Here is a 17,972-nt window from a genome sequence, read left to right on the forward strand (position 1 = left end):
ATGCTCACTGAAGCATTTTACTGCAATAACTAATCCTTGCTCTGCTCTGTTATCTCTGTAATCCTTCATCTGCTGAGGTTTCCTCAGCGCCTTTAAATGAGGCTCCAGGTTTTGCCATATTTGCACCTTTCAGTCTCTGTGGTACCTGCAAAATGCCTTGGCATGGAGCTGGCAGGTAACTGGAGGACGGGCAGGCCAGGAGAGTTTAAAAGCCCTAGTCAGCCATTAATGTCATGCCAGCAGCTGCTGGAGAGCATTCCCGGGGACAGGAATGCAGTGCAGCACTGCATGTCAGCCCCAAGAGATACAAAGCAGGTGTACTGATTCACAGACCTCTATACACAAGGCTGCTTTCTGGGTTTTAAACCTTCTGCTGTTTCACTGCCCTAGCTCTGGTTCCACCACCACCACTAGCACTACCGGCTGAGTTTGACACTTCACCTGTGCAGAGACCTGTGCTCATCCGTTATCTCTAGCTGAGACCCTGTCAGGCTAATCAACCAGCAATGAACTCAAGACCTTGGACTTTATCATCTAGCAGGGAAAATCCCAAGAGCATCCTAAGCACTGACAAAAGCAAGAAGTTTGCATCAGGCCGGAGGGGCTGAAGGCAGAAGATGGAATGTGGCCATGCTGCCAACTTCAGCTGGAAAACCAAGCTGCTCCTGCCACTGAAGAGAGCACCCTACAAAAGAAAGGGCTCCTACAAAAGGAAAACACCCACTTTTTGCAGAAAAAGAAGACAATATTAGCAGCAACATCTAGCTCCCACTATTTTCACCCTCTGGTACCAACAGCCTCAAAGAAGCAGCGAGCCCAATTTTGTTTCCAAGATCTCTGCCTCATTCCTCTTGCCATGGAAAGCAGGAGACCCTCAGTTTTAGGATAAGAGAATTCAGTGTGCCTGAACTGCTATGGAGATTCAACCTGGGTCTGGACAATCTTTGTGTGCTTGTTCTTCCTTACACACTTGGCGTCTACAATCTCCAAGGTAAAGGACAAACAAATGCCATGATATCTTAACTTGGCATTACTTTGGTGACGCTACCTTGGAGCAAAACTACAACGCTTTGTATATACGCTGAGTTTTGTCTTGACATAGCCAGGATGCTACTCTGAAATCAAACCATCTGGATTTTTCTTAGCACAAAAGACAAGCCTACAGCTTTAGAACAGCAGTGACCAGCATAACCAACACTCCAGTCAATGTATTTTTTTTCCCTAAGTTCATGTTGACACAGCTAGAAGGAAGCAATAAAGAAAGAACGTGCAGATTGAATGGTGCATGAAAGCACAAACTGAACAAGACAAAAACCACTGAAATACATTTACCAACTTTGGCAGTGAATTTATGCCAAATTCTTCTAAGAACTGGGTTCAAAACCAGTGAAAATTCTTGTAGGCAATAAAGAGAATATTTTTAACTAACAGATTCACCTACACAAACTTTTATTCCATCTTCTAGTAATTAAGAAATTAGGCTTCTATAAAGAGATTAACTGCCTGGAGTCCTCAACATAAGAAAGACATGGACCTGCTGGAGTGTGTCCAGAGGAGAGCCACGAGGATGATCCGAGGGCTGCAGCACCTCTCCTATGAGGAGAGGCTGAGAGAGTTGGGGCTGTTCAGCCTGAAGAAGAGAAGGCTCCGGGGAGACCTTATTGCGGCCTTCCAGTACCTAAAGGGGGCCTACAGGAGAGCTGGGGAAGGATTTTTTACTAGGTCATGTACTGACAGGACGAGGGGGAATGGATATAAACTGGAGGAGGGCAGGTTTAGATTAAGCATTAGGAAGAAGTTTTTCACTTTGAGGGTTGTAAGGCACTGGAACAGGTTGCCCAGAGAGGTTGTTGAGGCCCCATCCCTGGAGGTGTTCAAGGCCAGACTGGACATGGCCTTGGGCAACCTGGTCTAGTCAGAGGTGTCCCTGCCCATGGCATGGAGGTTGGAACTCGAGGATCTTCAAGGTCCTTTCCAACCTAAACCATTCTGTGATTCTATGATTCATCTAGTTTTAGCACTCCTTTCAAGGTTGATGAACATAATGATCATGGAGACACTGACAAACACCAACAAATATATGTACTTTGCATTTGCTGTGATTACACACAGAGGTTTTGGGTTTGTATGTAGCTTTACTAAGATGTAATGGAGTATATTAATGGCAATCTACAAGAAAAGACAAGTGAGGGAAGAAAGCTGAAGGCTTAGAATTCAGGAGCTACAAACCTTTCATGTGACCCACTTCACTTTCTCATCTTAATATGACTACTGAATCAAACAGATTTGAAGTGGCTGTACCAATCTCACCTGAGCTACCTCAGCTGTGGGGAGAGAAATAAGTTAAATGCTACTTTATTCCAACTTAACCATTTCTGCATTTAAATGTTGAAATATGGCCTTACACAGTAACTCATCATCTGCTCTTCTTTAATTGCAAAGGTTAATGCTGACACCCAACACGTTCAAGGTCATTAAAACTAAAGACTATATAAACCGATAATGTCTAGAAACTTATTTCAAATTTCTTCTCCCAAATGGGTTTGTAATGACAGAACCAGAAGCAGAGTTTCTCAAGTGCCCAAAAAAACTTGTATCAATTTTCCTGGAATTCTTTTTAAGAAGAAAAATGAGGAGGCTCCAGCATACTGAAATGTCCTGCTTTTGAATGTTTAATCACAAGGATTCTGTTCTTATTTATAAAATGTCTTATTTGAGACATTGCTTAAACAACTCTTTCTTGATCCAATGACAATAAGAGGGCAGCAATAAGAAATGCTTTCAAACATGAAGAGAAAATAAACAGAAAATCATGTAGATTATTATTAACTAGGAACAAATAAAACAGTATCTAAACCTAAATGTAGAAGAAAAAAAGTTTAAATTCTTTTCTGAGTTTCATTAGGATGGACTTGATTCTAGAGCATATTGAAAACAAGAGGATTCCTAAGCATTGTTCATATGCATTAATAATCGGATCTTGAAAACAATTATGATTTGGACAAGTCATAGTTGTCCAGAAAACAGCTCTGCTCTGTTGGAAACCAGGCTGCAGGTTTTTCTGCAGAGCAGAAGTACTGACAGAACTAGCAGATGAGATCTCTGGTTCACCAATGTTCATTTTTAGTAAATCCTTGAACACAGTAGAGATTCACTTAGACCAGAAGAAAATTTGTATTATCAGTATTTAAGAACCCAAAATCAAATCATCTGGATTACTTTGGTTGGTTATCTGAAACTCAGAAACCTACACAAATGCTCTGCAGAGCTGATAAGGATCCAGCTGATAACTCGGTAGGAATGTAACTGGTTCCACACCAATCTAATTTTATAAAATATAGGTCCCATTTTATTCTTTAGCTACAGGTTTGATTGATAAAAATAACTTCATAGTTGTAACAGTCTTCTCTAGCACTGGATTCACTTCCACATGATAGATTTATTTAAAAAAAAAACAAAACAACAAAATCCCAGAAGACTATCTGATAGTCATAAAGCATGAATTAAAAAGCTTAGGAAATGGGTCAAAAAGCCATTGTCAAAGGGAGTCAGTATTCAATGACATTTTTCATTTTGGGTTAATGACATCCTAAAGGGTGTCTTCTGGGACTCATAAAGGATCGAGCACTATCAAACATTACATCAGTGGCTTGAAAGTGAAAAATACAGCCACGTTAATAAAATTTGTGGATGATGCATGGATAGAAAGAGCAGTAAAGAACAAGAAGGAGAACGAGAAAACTGCACACATATATTTGAATTCCTGGAAATAGCTTACTCAGATGCAACACACCACTGTACCAACTCCTGACCAAATGTACATAGGGCTTAACTACAGCACGAAGCAGTAGACCTCCAGCTAGGGTTGAATCCCATGAAGAGATGGGATCAGTCCCAAGAAATCCCCGTTTGGACTTTTCCAAAAGTTTGGAAACATTTCGATCCTCTGGGAAGAATAAGGGATGGGGGAATGTGAGGTATACGCTGTGAAAGCAGCCTGCCATTGGCTGGGCAAGACCTACCTCTTCCTCCACAGCTCTCTCCCTCCCGCCTCACTGCCTGATGGCAAGCTGACTAAAATAATCCTTAAAAAATATGCTAATTTTAAATTTTTTTTTAACTGTAACAGCACCATTCATAACACAGCCCCATAAGTAGCTGCACTGGCACTGCACGGGAGGCCATACATTGTGGCGTGGATGCACAAGGATAGGAAAAAGCAAGATGACTAGGGAAGTTTTAACCCTTGATCATCACCGAGACCAATACTGGAATACTTCATCTAGTCCTGGGAGATGCAGTTGGGGAAAAAAAAAAAAAAAAGGATGCAGAGTAGAGCCACTGAACTGTTTTGTGCAGGGTGTAAATGCCTCGCAGTAGGAGGTTTAAGAGCTCAAGCTCCTCAGTGTGTACAAGAGAGCACAGACAGCCGAGCTGGTCACAGCATGTAAGTACCTTCACAGGGATAAAATAAGTAATGGTACAGAATGCTGCACTCTGTCACAAAAACGTATGCCAGATCCAAGAGGGGAAGCTGAAACCAGAATGAATCTAAATGAGAAGTCAGAAACATTTTGAACAGCAAGAGATGAACAGATTACCATGGAAAATGATACCTTTCCCACCTCCTGTTACGCTCAAATGAGAGCTGGATGCTTTTCCAGAAGAGCATTTAACAGAATTTTTAATTTTCAAAAAATGCTACTGGAATGAAGTTGGATGAGACAGATGAAGCTTAGATAATTGGAAGATGAAGATCTGCCCAGCCTTAACCTCTGTGAATCAATGGGCAGGATGAACCGCCTCTCTCATTTCCATGCACCTGAATCTCCATGCCAAACACGGGCTACACAGTGACACTGTCAGCGGCAGATTGCACCACAGAGCGTTTAACAGAAACCGGAAAACCATTAGACCGATGTGCACTGATGCAATACCAAAGACAGGGCTGGGTGCAACCCAGCAGCAGCTGACGGCTTCTCATGACAGAGTTCACTACCGTGCTCTCCCCGCCTGCCAAATGCTGTGACTGTAATCTGCCCCGATACCAAAGGCTGTGGCTTCACCTTTGACAGTTTCTACTCCACATTAATCACATAAACCAGCAAAGTTGTGCTGCACATTGAAGGTTTAGGACAGCAGAAAACAAATGGGATGCAATATAAAAATAAATAGCCCAAGGTATTTTAGTACCAATTATTCATTTTCATATTTAATAACAAAGGAGCGATGAAGGTCACATAAGCCTGAACATTAATAAAATTATATGCCAGCTACACATTACCATAATATAAAACATACACTTCTTCACTGTTTACAGGTTCCACATTTAGGGCTAGATTTGTGTACAAGCACTCTGTGAGTTTTATCAGACAACCACCTGCTTCTTAATCAAGTCCGGTCTTAGTAGCAGGAGGGACCAGGAGCTTACCCATCGTGGGTAAGCTACCTCCTCGCTGGCCTACAGGGGTTTGTATACGACAGCGGATGGACAGGTGTTTCACACTGTAGAAGCTGTGCCAGTTTTCCTACGTATGCTGGAACTTCAAGCCTTTAAAACACGGGAAATCCAGGGAAGGAAGGGATTTTATTTTAATGTGTTTACTTTTAACATCCAAAGGTGCTAACCAAGTCTTAATGAAAAAAAATGGCAACCAAACTAATATTTGTATACCTTATATATACTCTCAAGTCTAAAATAAATTAGTAAGCAAACTACAGTCTGATACAACAATCCATTTAATTAGCTTTATATAAGCAGTTTCCTTCAAATCTTGATGAGTTTCAGGGGAAGAAGATAACATTGTGGGGCTGACTCCTTAAAGCAGAATAAAAATGTAGAATTTTTATAAACAAAAATTCAGGTGATACTTCATGTTATTTTTACTATTCCATATAAACATGGCTCATTTGATTTTTTGGGAGATTCAAGATTTGTACTGGTAAAAGAAATTGCAGAAAAGCTAATGGAACTGGAAGGATGACAGGTATGAGCAGAACGCACAAAACTGTTAATAATCAAAACAGTTAAAGAGTGGCTGGGTCCTGGAATCACAAAAGACAGGGGACTTGAGCAATCAAGGGAAGGGAAAGACAAGAACTATGAGAGCTTTTGTTTCTCTGGATCACCCGTTTAACAAATAGAATTTATTATTTTATTTAACGCATATGCAAGAAAATTTTTGCTGCTCCAAAGACAAGGTGAGAGGATCAGGGCAGAACCTGGCTGCTCCTGCCCCACAGAGGAGGAAGAGGCAGAGGTGAGGCAACTCCTAGAGACATCCTCAGAGCAGGATCCCTCCTTCTGTTGGGAAGGGAAGGGCACAGCCGAGGATTATATTTGCTGTGAAGAGCCAGTTCTCGTAAAAGCGACCACACAAACTCCCTCATTCCTCCTTTGGCAGTAGCAATAGCAGCAGCAGGCCTGCGGTAATGCCACCCAGGGAAAGATGGTCTTCAAAAGCTCAAATGCTGCCAGCTCCTCCTCACTGCAAGACTCCACGTGAGGCAGAATTAGAGACTCATAGAAAAAATTAGATTGGAAGGGCCCTCCAGCGCGCATATAGACCAAACTCTTGCTCAGCTAGGGAGAGCTTCAAAGTCAGAGCATGCTGCTCATGAAAGTCGCCAAGGATGGCGATTCCAGTCCCCCCCGAGCAGAACTGCTTTCTTTCCCTTATGCTGAGCCAGAGTTTGCTTTGCTTCAAATCATGACTGTTTCTTATTGTCTTACCACTGCATGCCTCTGAGAAGAGTTGGGCTCCATCCTCTCTAGGACCTTCTTTTAGGTGGCAGGAGATTGCAATTACGTCCATCCTGAGCTTTCTATTCTACTGGTTAAGATGTCCCAACCCTCTCATCCTTCCCTCATGTAGCTGGACCCCTGCCTTCCCAGTGGCCCTCCATTGGACTCGCTCTAGGTTGTGAATATCCCTTTGCTCTGTGGGGGCTCAAAACTGGATTCAGTGTGTGAGATGCAACCTCACAACTGCTGGGTGGAAGGGAATAACCATTTCACTTCACATACTGGCTGTGCTCTTGGTAAAACCGCCTTGTGGGCAGCTATAGCCTTCATCACCACAGTGGCACATTCCTCACTCATGTGAAATTGTCATCCGCCATGACTGCCAACACTCTTTTGCATTGATACTACCCAGACTTTTGGTCCCCAGCCTGCACAGACGATGGAGTTATTCCTCCATAGGGAGGAAGCCAGGGTTTTGCATTTGCCTTTGCTGAACCTCAAGAGGTTCCTCTCAGGCCATCACTGATGAGGTTCCTCTGAACAGCACATCTGCCTTCCCATGTGTCCAACACTCACCCTCAAGCTTTTATGACTTGAAAACTGAGTTTTTGCCATCTGAAAAGCAGGGCGCATCAGCCCTCCAAACCAATGTTTATCCAGCTGCCAGTTAGACATCAACCCACTGACCACTATGCCCTGTGGTCCTGCCAGGCCACTCAGGTTTTCACCCACTTTGCAGTTGACCCATCCGCTCTGAACCTCCTCAGTTTGGCTTCAATGGGAAATTGAGAGCCTAGAAATCATCATGGCAGAGTCTGCTAGCATGTAGCCACAAATTACTTGTATGAAATGGCTGATAATTCCCCTGAACAGAGAGCTAAACAGAACAAGGCAGGCAGGCAAATGAAAATACAGTGAAGCTTTGCAGAAGAACATCCTTCAACTCCAAATTAACGGTATTATACCACATAGTATACCATTTTTATAACCCCTTGGGTCCAAGTTTTCTGCAGGTAAGTTGAGAATTGAAATTTCTTAGAGTAAAGCTACTCAATTCTTGCACAAACTACACAGCAGTCCACTTTCATAGGCTTTCAGAATAACTTGAAATCTTGAAAGCAAGACCACACAGCAAAACAACTGTGTGTCATGGTCACACTGCAATATGACTAATTTTATTAAAATATATGTTGGAGGATTGCTATCATACAGTCTTGCTTTGGAGCACATTTAACAAAGCATTATCTCAGATCATCTACATCCCCTGTTTAATTGTCTGGTATTTATGTGCATCAAAACAATGCTACGAAACCACTGCTACGCTTTCTACTGAAAAATTCACATTTTCCATTGACATGGGTTCCCACTGATGGGACCCGGACAATAGCGGATAATTCTCATTTTCCTCATGAAGTTCATTACCTATGTGGCACTGAACATGTCAGAAGGTTACACAGTGCTGGCCTTAAGCATAAACAACCCACAACAGCTATCATCTGGGCCTGGTTTGGTTTCGGTATTAACCCTTGGCCATTTCACGTCGTAATACGTGGCTCTCTCCTCTGTGCAAGAGAGACTCCCGTGCGCCCTGATCTATTGCACAACCCGACTGAGCTATAATGAGTTACTAGTTGCAAGACTTCTGGAACTACAACAGTACCATCGTGGCATCCGCACTGCGGAACAGGATGAAAGCCTTTAAAGAACTTTTTTTTAAAAAACCTTTTCTCTGCAACCACAGCAGAATACCAGAAACTCCTTTAAAAATAAATGGAACCTGGATTTTGCAAACAGGTGACTCTCAGATTGCAAAAATACCTGTACTATTAACATGAACTCTCAGAATAAACAAAAACTCTGCAAATTCTTTCTGCAGCGTGTTACTTTATGCACAGTACATTCCTTTGTGCAATCTGGTAAAATGACCAGGACAGAGTCAACAGGATTTGCCCCAACTTATCCCAATTGGCAGCTTGTCCCACGATTAAACATAGCAGCAGAGAACTGAAAGAAACTTTCTGAGTCATCAGGTCTCGTCCCTTAGCAGTGCAAGCTCCCACGCACTGTCTAATCCTATCATAAACCTGTCGAGCTTCATCTTAAACCTCGTCAGGTTGTTTGCACCATTATTAGCTTAGTTAATATATTTCAAAACCATTTAAAAGAATAGTTAAGTATTTCCTATGTAAACCCTGCAAAAAACACATTTCTTAACTTATTTACTAGTACATAATGCACTGAAACATGTCAATACTCTGTGACAAAAAAAGTTGATAAGAACATGTGCTTACACTGAAGACAATCATTCAGATCTTATAAATAATAGGAACAATGATACTGTTCCCTCCCACGGTTGTACCACATAAGTATCTCTGTTTACTAGTAGATAAGTAGTTACTTTATAGAGATATATTTAAAAAAAAACCCCTACGTTATTTCATCACATTTTCAGAGTGGCAAAAATCAGGTGGAGCTGTAAGGTGGTGGTCTTAACAACAATTACTCACAGCTGATCTGAAGAATCTAGAGATACATAATGCAGCGTCCGCTACTTTTCCTCCAAAGCTATACAAAATTTAAGAGGCCATCACCGAACCCATTTAGGCAGCACTGTTCAAAGATTTAAATTACAGGGCAAGCCATCCATGAAATGTTCTCTTGCCACAAGGGTTTTAATTTAAACAACTGCAGTACCGGCTCTAGAACATGCAAGCAGTTCAGCACAGAAGGCACCCAGGAAATCCCACCACCATCATCATCATCATTTTCTCTGAGAAACTCATGAGAAGGGCCTCTCCCAGAGCCCGCCGGCAGGTACCTTCTCTGCGGGCACCTGGCTCCTGTTAATCCTATTGCAACACAGGTACCTGTCTGAAGGAAAGATACTACCCTGGGCTTCCAGTCAAAATAATAAATGCTGCCATAGCAATCAGCTAAGGCAAAAAAAAGAAAAGGTTGTGGCTGGACAATGAATTAAGGTACACTACGTATTTAAAAATATCCAGCATGGAAAGAGTATGGTGGTTAAGTTAAAGCCTACTTGGAGCTCAATTTCCAACCGGGTCATATTGAAGTACAGAGTTTTGTGTATACTGAATTTCCAGATTTATTAGCTAACTATTCTACAGAATTTGTGATTTCTAGCGTAGAGGAGGCCAGAGACAGAAAAAAGCATGACAATAAAAGGGACTGGGCAGAACTCTGGTTTAGATCTGGAGGTCTATAGGAGATGCAGGAGATGAGTTCATGCACCTGAGCATGGACAGGCAGAAAAACCCAAGCAGGAAATATGTGTAGAGAGGTTATACACAAGATAGCAACAAAGCAAATTTTTCCTCTTCTGAGAACACCTCCCTTTGTCACAGCTTAATGAACTATCTGGATACAAAATATACACAGACCAAAATCTGCAAACACAAATGCTTGATGGGTTGCTAAATAATTAGCCTCATTTGTATTTAGACTGAAATTTTAACGGTATCTGCTTTCAAATTAAGCTCAATACTTATACATACATTTTTATTTTCAAAGACTTCTTTTGACTGCTCCTAGATGGACTGGCTCACACATGGGCTCATCTGTAGAATTTGAGACCAAAGATGAATTCTGGCACCAGACGTCAGAGTGAAAGCTAGTGCCTTCAATGCAGCTCCCTACAAGTGCTGGGATCTCCATGAGGGAGGACGATGCCTACGCTATACACGTCATTCGCATAAAGATATATGCGATTTCAGAAAAAAAGGAAGTGGACATTTAACTAAAAAGTTTTTACACATATTTATGCTGATTTCAAAAGAACATAAAAAAGTGTTAAATCACCATCCCCATGCAAGGGACAGATCCTCTTAGATTTAGCAATGACAGTGACCTACATCCCAGACCCTGGGTGTACACTGAGCACCTGGCCCAAATTTTTAATTGACATGCTAAAAGACATCATCATGTTTACATCATTTAGTGCTGATTCCACATTTAGAGAACTGCAGTCATTTGCCGGTTGAATTATTATTTCAATTATTTCAATATTATTTTAAAAATATTATTTTAACTATTATAATACTGAGCAAGTCACCCTCTTCTAAACTTAGTAGCCCATAAAGATACTATTTTAATGATCTTATCTCTTCTGACATAAAATGTTATTTTAATCTTGTTGATGCATGAAAGCAATTTCTGAAAAATTAATAAAAAGAGAAAATAAATAATAGATAGCTTTCAGCAGAAGGACTTTACTACTGGAAGGAGTATAACCTAAGCATTATTGGCAAAGGAGCAAGAGTAACACCTACCACAGGTTTGGGTTTGCTGACTGCCACCAGATTGGCCAGAAAGTCTTCATCGTACAGCTGGCTAAAAACATGGGCATCGTAAGCCACCATTATGGAGATTTCTTCCATCATTTTGCCGGCAAGCTGCCGTTAGCGGCCAGAGCGGGTTGACAATCCAAGGCTGAACCTTGGCTCAGTTCTGTGTCAGTTGTTCACACCCACCTGAAGAAGCTAATGAGGAAGGAGTGTCACGAGAGAAAATAGGACCCAGCAAATCAGCTCCCGTACGGTTTTTCCTCTCGAGGGTGCCTTTTATCCTCACGGGAAGCACATATGAAACACCTGCTCACATTCCCAACACTGAACTTGCAAAAGGCATTTGCTGAAGTTTGGTAAAAGCTGGGGAAATAGTTTTAATTCCAGTATGAGGCTGAAGATGAAAAAGCAGTAGCCAAACCAGATTAGTTTAAGCAAGAAAAGATCCGTCGGTGCTTGACAGCAGGACTGAAATCACTTCTGTTCTTCTCAAACTTTGTAGCAATTGTTTATTCTTTATATCCAGTGTTCTCCCATGGAAAGCTGATATTCTTGTTAGCAGAGTCTCGCTTTCCAATGAATTGCCTCTTTTGCCTTATTTGTAAATTCACAGACCGGTGTAATGATGCTTTCTTTCAGACGTTTCTTGAAATTTTCCCCAAGTTTCTCAATCTCTTCTTTAAACTCCTGAAAAGCACTCACTTTCTCTTTTATGCAGATCCAAATTGCATCTTGTGCCGCGTAGATGCTTTTTGATTTTAGCAGGAAGATGATGGCATCAAGTCACACCTTCTAAAAAGAGTCCTTCAGTTACCCATTTGTAATACAGGGTAAAACCGACATGCAAAACGCAATGAAGGCTGTAAGCTCTTCCTTGAATAAACTTGCACCTCCCCAAATGAAATAAAACCAATTTATGCAATTGGAAGTTTCCACATTAAAGGTTTTTAACCTGAATCTGGGACTAGTTTGCTTTTAATCAAGAAGTGATACGGTATCTCTTGTCCGTGAGTCCTAAACAGTGTAGCTGCCTTCCAAATTGCTCCTGACTTTCCAATTCATTTATTGTAACGTCTATCCAACACAGAAGAAAAAAAAAAAAAACAAAACAGCACAAGGAAAAAATTCTGACAAAAAAATATTTAAGAATCAATATTCTCAAGACTACAAATGAAAAACCTAGAAAATAAGTGATTTGAAGAAACAAACAAAATGTCCCCAAAAGCAACTCCTTTCAGGAGAGTCAGGCAAGGTAAAACTCCTAACCAAAGCAGCACTTCTGCCTGGACTCACCCACTACATTTTTATCTTCTCTGGAAGCCTTTTGTTCTTCCGGGTGAAAAATCATACCTGCTTGAGAAACCTGAATCATTTCAGCTGTATATTTGTCTCCAAAAAGAGTGTGTGCTGGATGCTTCAAATCTGGTAGAAATTTCCAGTTGAAGTTGCTGGTAGCATATGTTTAAGCTCTCGCTTTCCAGATTAAACAGGGTCAGACCCACCTTGCTTTTCTCTTTTTCCTGTGCTCCTGGAGTATCTTTATCAAAGATTACACGGGTATCTAAATAGCACCAGGTGCTATTTGCATTTGAATAAGAAACTTGAGCAACAGCTGTAGCGTACAGGATTAAAACCCCAACATCTCTTTCACTTAAATAGGGGGGGAAATTACATGTTATTGCTAGGAAACAGAGAGAGTTCTAATAGGCTTATGGCAAACAAAAAATGCGGCACTTGAGGTTAAATCCCTGAGACTAAAGCAGATTCTGATCATGCTTAACCCTTGCAGGAGGAAGAAAGGTATTTTTCTCTCGAAATGCACCTACAGTGCATTTTTTAAAGTTTTTCTTCAAAGGCTTGGAAATATTTTCCCAATTAATTCCCACGGCAGAGATACTTTAGATTCCGATCCTGAAGCGATATCCAGCTCACGAGATCGCTCTCCGTGTCACCTATACAAAAGCCATACCTGCTATGCTAAATTCTGCTCAGGTTTTCCGAAGCGCTTTAAATGACCGCTTCCTCTTCGCTTTCACTGCCTTGTGGGGTGGGTTTTTTCCCTTGTAGCAAAAGTGAAAAGGGTGAGGCTAAGAGTGGCTCCTCCTTGGCTGCCTCCGAGGTGTGCTGACAAAGGCACCTGTTGTAAGAGGTAAAGAAAGTCCCTTCCCACAACCCCTCCCGCCCCGCTGGCACCCGCTCGGAGCCTCCCAACAGGGACCGACATTACATTGGAATAGTCATGTAGGCGCAGGGGAGAGAGCAGGCGGTGTAACAACAAACATTCCCATGTTAATGAGAGACCAATTTAATTCTGCAATAAGGGCAGGAGGTGGAGAATGCAAATTATCAGATGTACTCTGCAGCTGCAGCTACTCAAATCCCTCCCCTGTTTTAGCCAACAGGCATTTCTATTTTTAAGGAAAAATGCACCAGAACCTATAGTCTCTTTTTTTTTCATCTTAAACTGAAAGGTTACGATGATTTAACAGCAATAAATCTACATGTTACTATTGTATTATTGGCCAAATAATTCTTCTCATATCTGTTCCTAACAGAGTGCTTGTAATTTTGGCAACTTCTAACTAGCAGTTGTAAGAACTAGCAACTGATTTTTTACATTGGCTAATGCATATCTTTACTTTAAAAAGGATGTTTTTCAGCTGTTGTTTCAACCTAATGGAGCTGAGCTGCCCACAAATCCCCATGAACCTGCATTATACATCCACGTTAACAGTCTGTGCTATGCTCAGAATCAGAACACAAAATTATAAGTATCAAGCTGGTTAAATTAAATCTTTTGAATTAAACTGACTGAAGCATATACGTCCACCCAGACACAGTGGTAGCATGCTTACACCAGAGGAACTGGAAAGGAAAAGGCAATCAGAGAGATGCCCTTGACCACCTCCTGAGGCCGCACTACACACTCCTCCCAGCATTTCAATACAGAGCCTTCCTCTCAGCCAGGGTTTCTGAGCACTGAAGTGATGAATAATCTATCAAAAGACAATAAAACCCCACACAGTGCAGCTTCATATTTCTCTAAATCAAATAGCGCGTCTCTGTATAACACCACATCTACCTTGCAGCAGCCTTCCTCAAGGAACAGGAATGCAGTCCCCTCCACGACATAGTTTTGAAAGCATACCTCCAAAGCAGGAATTTTTGGAGAAGCGGTTCAACCAAGCAGTCAGTACGACAGAAGAGAGCCAGCAGAAGGACAGGTGAGCTGCAGAAAACTGTTAACTAATTAAGGTAAGTAGCCCTAATTACAGTTGTTGGGATTTATATGCTGGTAGATTATAGAGGTGAATGGAAAATTCCTGAATTGAGCAAACCAGCTAGCTTAGCAAAGCAAAAACCTGCACACTCCCAAGATAAATTCACTCTCACTCCACCCCCAGGAATGTCTTGCTGCTATCTGCCAGGGATAGGATCTTCTGATAGACGGGAAAGCGTTACGTATGTGAGGTATGTGCAGCTTCTTGCTAAGCGCTCCCTTCCTGCCACCACATTTCTGAAACATAAAAGAGTTTTCTGCGATTTGCTTTTCATGTATTAATGAATCTGGGAAGATCACAGCAGTCTTCAGATAAGGAAACACAAAACTTCTTTCAGAGCACTTGAAATGGCATTTGGCAGCCTTCAAGATAAATTTACAGGATTTTTTCCCCCAAAATGGGAATGAATAACGGTAGTATTATGCTCTTTTCACAATTCCCTTACCCATTAATGACCTGTAAGAACTGTTTCGAACACGACCAGCAAGTGAAAAACACTTGGATATAAGTCAAACATCGTGAATCCCAAAGCACATTTACATTCTCTCCTCCCCCACAAAGGACTTGCTGATCATCAGAGAACAGCAGATAGCCCAGATCTTCTGCCCGCACACTCAGTCACCTGCAGTGTCACCTGAAGCCCCGGTAGACATCGTTTCTGCCCTTGGGAAGCCACCTGCTGTGCCAGACCCTCAGCCAAGCCCAACGCCTGTGCTGGACAAAAGGCAGCAAGCGGCTGCCTGTCCGTCGCACGGGTGGTTATCCCAGTGAAATAACGAGCAAAGCATTTACTGTTGTGCTGGTGCAACCTTTGAGAAGGCTGTGATTTTATCCATGACTCTGTTCCAGTTTTAGAGACCAGAAGGCGAATACCTTCAGACATGTTTTTGGATTCAAAGTGAGCACCGAACGCTAAGCCATTGCTCCCAGGAGTGCCCCATACCTTTCAAAAAAAGCAGTTGCCAGGCTCAGGCTGATCTATAGTTCAGCAATTCCTTCTCCCGGTTTTATTTTTATTACTTAAAATGTCAAATAACATGGCCTTCCCCCCCCCCCCCCAAAAAAATGTCAATAATCACGCCCGCCCCCCCCCCCCCCAAAGAAGTGGGTGTATGCACCTGCGTTTCTCCTAAAATAATCCTCCAAACGTGTGGAAAAATCTGGGCTTGATGTGCTTTAGCATATGTACTTACATGGGTAAATCCTCCCAATTTGCAGCTACACTACATTCTGCTGTTTTGAAAGCAGGCAAGATTGTAACCTCATTTTCGCAGATTAAAGCCAGCAAAGCCATCCTGCTGGAGAGAGCGAATATTTCTCTCCCAGCGGTGGCAGAGGTCAGCGTGGCTGGAATTGCTGAGGCAGAGGCGTTCCCGACAAGCCAGCAACACTGGCGTGCGCTCCCACTCAATGTAAATGTGGAGCCCACCGTAGGGAAAAGCTGAGGACTTCTGAGTCTTCATTTTATGTTGCCAGCTCTGCCTCTTGAATTATTTACTGTAAGCACAAATAATAGAGGAAAGCAGTACTATTGCCCTCGTCTCCTTCAGTCTTACAGGAAAGCACTAACAGGAAAGTCACTGTAAAAGCAGAAGGAACCTTTACAAATTTATTCAGTGATTCGTTACGGATTAAAACAAACATAGCAGAAAAGACTTAAACATCCCTCTCCCAGCCTTTCCAGCCTCCCCAAATCAGCTGTATTCCACACAAAAACTAGTCCTGCTCCCATGCAACAACTGCTGCATACAGAGTTTCATCCACAAAGTTCCTAGATGATCTTTAAAGCTCATGAAAAGAAGTAAAACTACTTATTAGCCTCGCCTCTAAAACTACAAAGGGTGGAAAAGCAGGCCAGCCAATAGATCCCCAACCTGCTGGAGGTCACTCCCTGTATTTTTAAAAGTATATTCTCAATTAATTCTGCTCTGTGTATTTGTTCTGTTTATCAAAAAGATGGTTAATGCCTGGAATTTTAAAGCGTTTGGGTCAAGTTTGCACTTCATTTCAGGTTTTACATTAACTTGCAACTACAGCTAAACAAGGGCATGAAGCTGCCTAAAACAAATCCGCCCATTTTGATTTCTATAAACTATACAAACCTGAAAAAGATTAAACAGCGGCATAGCTGGGATGCCAGCCTACAGGTACATACTCATTATTATTCAGCTCAGTCCCTGCCAGATTATGTTGCAGCCTTCTAAATTAACTTACAATTCCCTTTTGATTTTTAATTAATTAAATTCACATTTTTAATTTTTGTTTTCATATTTCTTTTCCATTCTGCCTCTTTCACTTTCTAAGGGCACTTAGTTATTTCCTCACTTCAGCTAAGTTTCCTTCGGATGTCAAACTGGCAGAAATACCTCGCTTCGCGAACTCCTTCTTGTCTGCCGAGAATCTGCACTAGAGCTGGGATGACTTTTTGCGTCTTTCTGTTCTTCTGGAGGTGAAGGCAGCACAGGGCTCTGACCAGTCCAAGCTACTGATGCAGTTTATCCATGGTCCCCCAAAGAGCTCTGGCGTGACGGGTGACGGAGGCAGTGGGGCAGAGGAACAAGGAAAGAGCCAGACTACCCTGAGCTGATATTGCTAGCAAGTAACAGGAATATTCAATCTTACCGTGAGATTTTGGAAATTCTAGCCTTTGCCTGTTGAAAAAATGGATTTAACAGCATATTTGGGGCATACATTGTATGTACAACCTAATATAATCGACTCAGGTTTAAAACAGAGGTGAGCGTATTTCTTCCTTACCCATCCTTTTCTTCTAGCAAAACAGAGGATTTTTCTTCCTGTTTGCAAAGGCAAGAGGTGGTAGTGCGGAGCTCCACGACATGTGAACGGCTGCTCCACCCAAATCCACTCTGAGTGGGGCCAGACTAGTTTGCACCACAGACTTCCCTGCAGAGACCGTTCAGAAGGCAGAAATTCCTAAACTGACTTAGAGCATAATTTCCTGAAAAGCAGCAGACTTCTGTTTCATGTTTCACCCCTTCTCTTTGGGGAACTCTTTATCTCCTCCCAGTTCAGCGAGGGCAGATGCCCATAAACAGCTCAACACCACAACTGAGGGAGGCGACGGCAGTTCAGGAGCAGGGCCACGTACCAGGGACCTCTCTACACCTGCCCCAAGGCCCTGATTCTCCTGAATCTATGCCCTCAGAGTCAAATCAATACAAACAGGTCCCTCCAGCTGCTGAAGGGACAAACATTACCAATCTGTTTGCTGCTGTAAACTTCTCTGATATATATTCCCTGGGGTTATTAATCCAACAAATGAATAATGTTTGTATGGCATTTAGACCATGCAAATGCCATTGAGAGCTAAGTTCCATAATAAACTGACCCTAACCCAACACTACCTGTGAAATTTATTTTAAACTTGTTGCATTTATCACGTCAACTGGTATTTAAAAGGGAAAAAAAATGGCGCCAAGCACATTTTTCAAGACAATTAGCATAGAAGCTGTAGTAAGAGTGCTTTGCAACTTACAATTATTTATACGGATTTCTGGCCTGATTTCAGTAAAGCTTGATTCAGGGATTTCACGCAAATAGCCCACAAGCTCATGTAAGCAGAGCCAAATATTATCAAGCAATAGCACCATCAGAGGAACAGAGCTAGTTCAGGCTTCGTAC

The 17,972-nt window shown here is 42.0% G+C and overlaps 1 protein-coding gene across 4 annotated transcripts in view; it reads right to left on the minus strand.

The window, feature by feature from the left end:
* RABGAP1L (RAB GTPase activating protein 1-like) overlaps positions 1-17,972 on the minus strand; it is a 240,134-nt gene that overhangs the window by 24,212 nt on the left and 197,950 nt on the right. The window contains exon 1 of one of the 4 annotated variants that reach the window (XM_009892863.1): positions 11,035-11,145. The exons of the other annotated variants lie outside the window; for them this stretch is intronic. Within the exon in view, the coding sequence (XP_009891165.1) occupies positions 11,035-11,145 (111 nt within the window). Of the gene's footprint in view, positions 1-11,034; positions 11,146-17,972 lie in introns of those variants that run through there. 4 annotated transcript variants of the gene reach the window in all.

This window comes from Charadrius vociferus, unplaced genomic scaffold, assembly GCF_000708025.1.
Source record: "Charadrius vociferus isolate BGI_N301 unplaced genomic scaffold, ASM70802v2 scaffold39, whole genome shotgun sequence".
NCBI lineage: Eukaryota > Metazoa > Chordata > Aves > Charadriiformes > Charadriidae > Charadrius > Charadrius vociferus.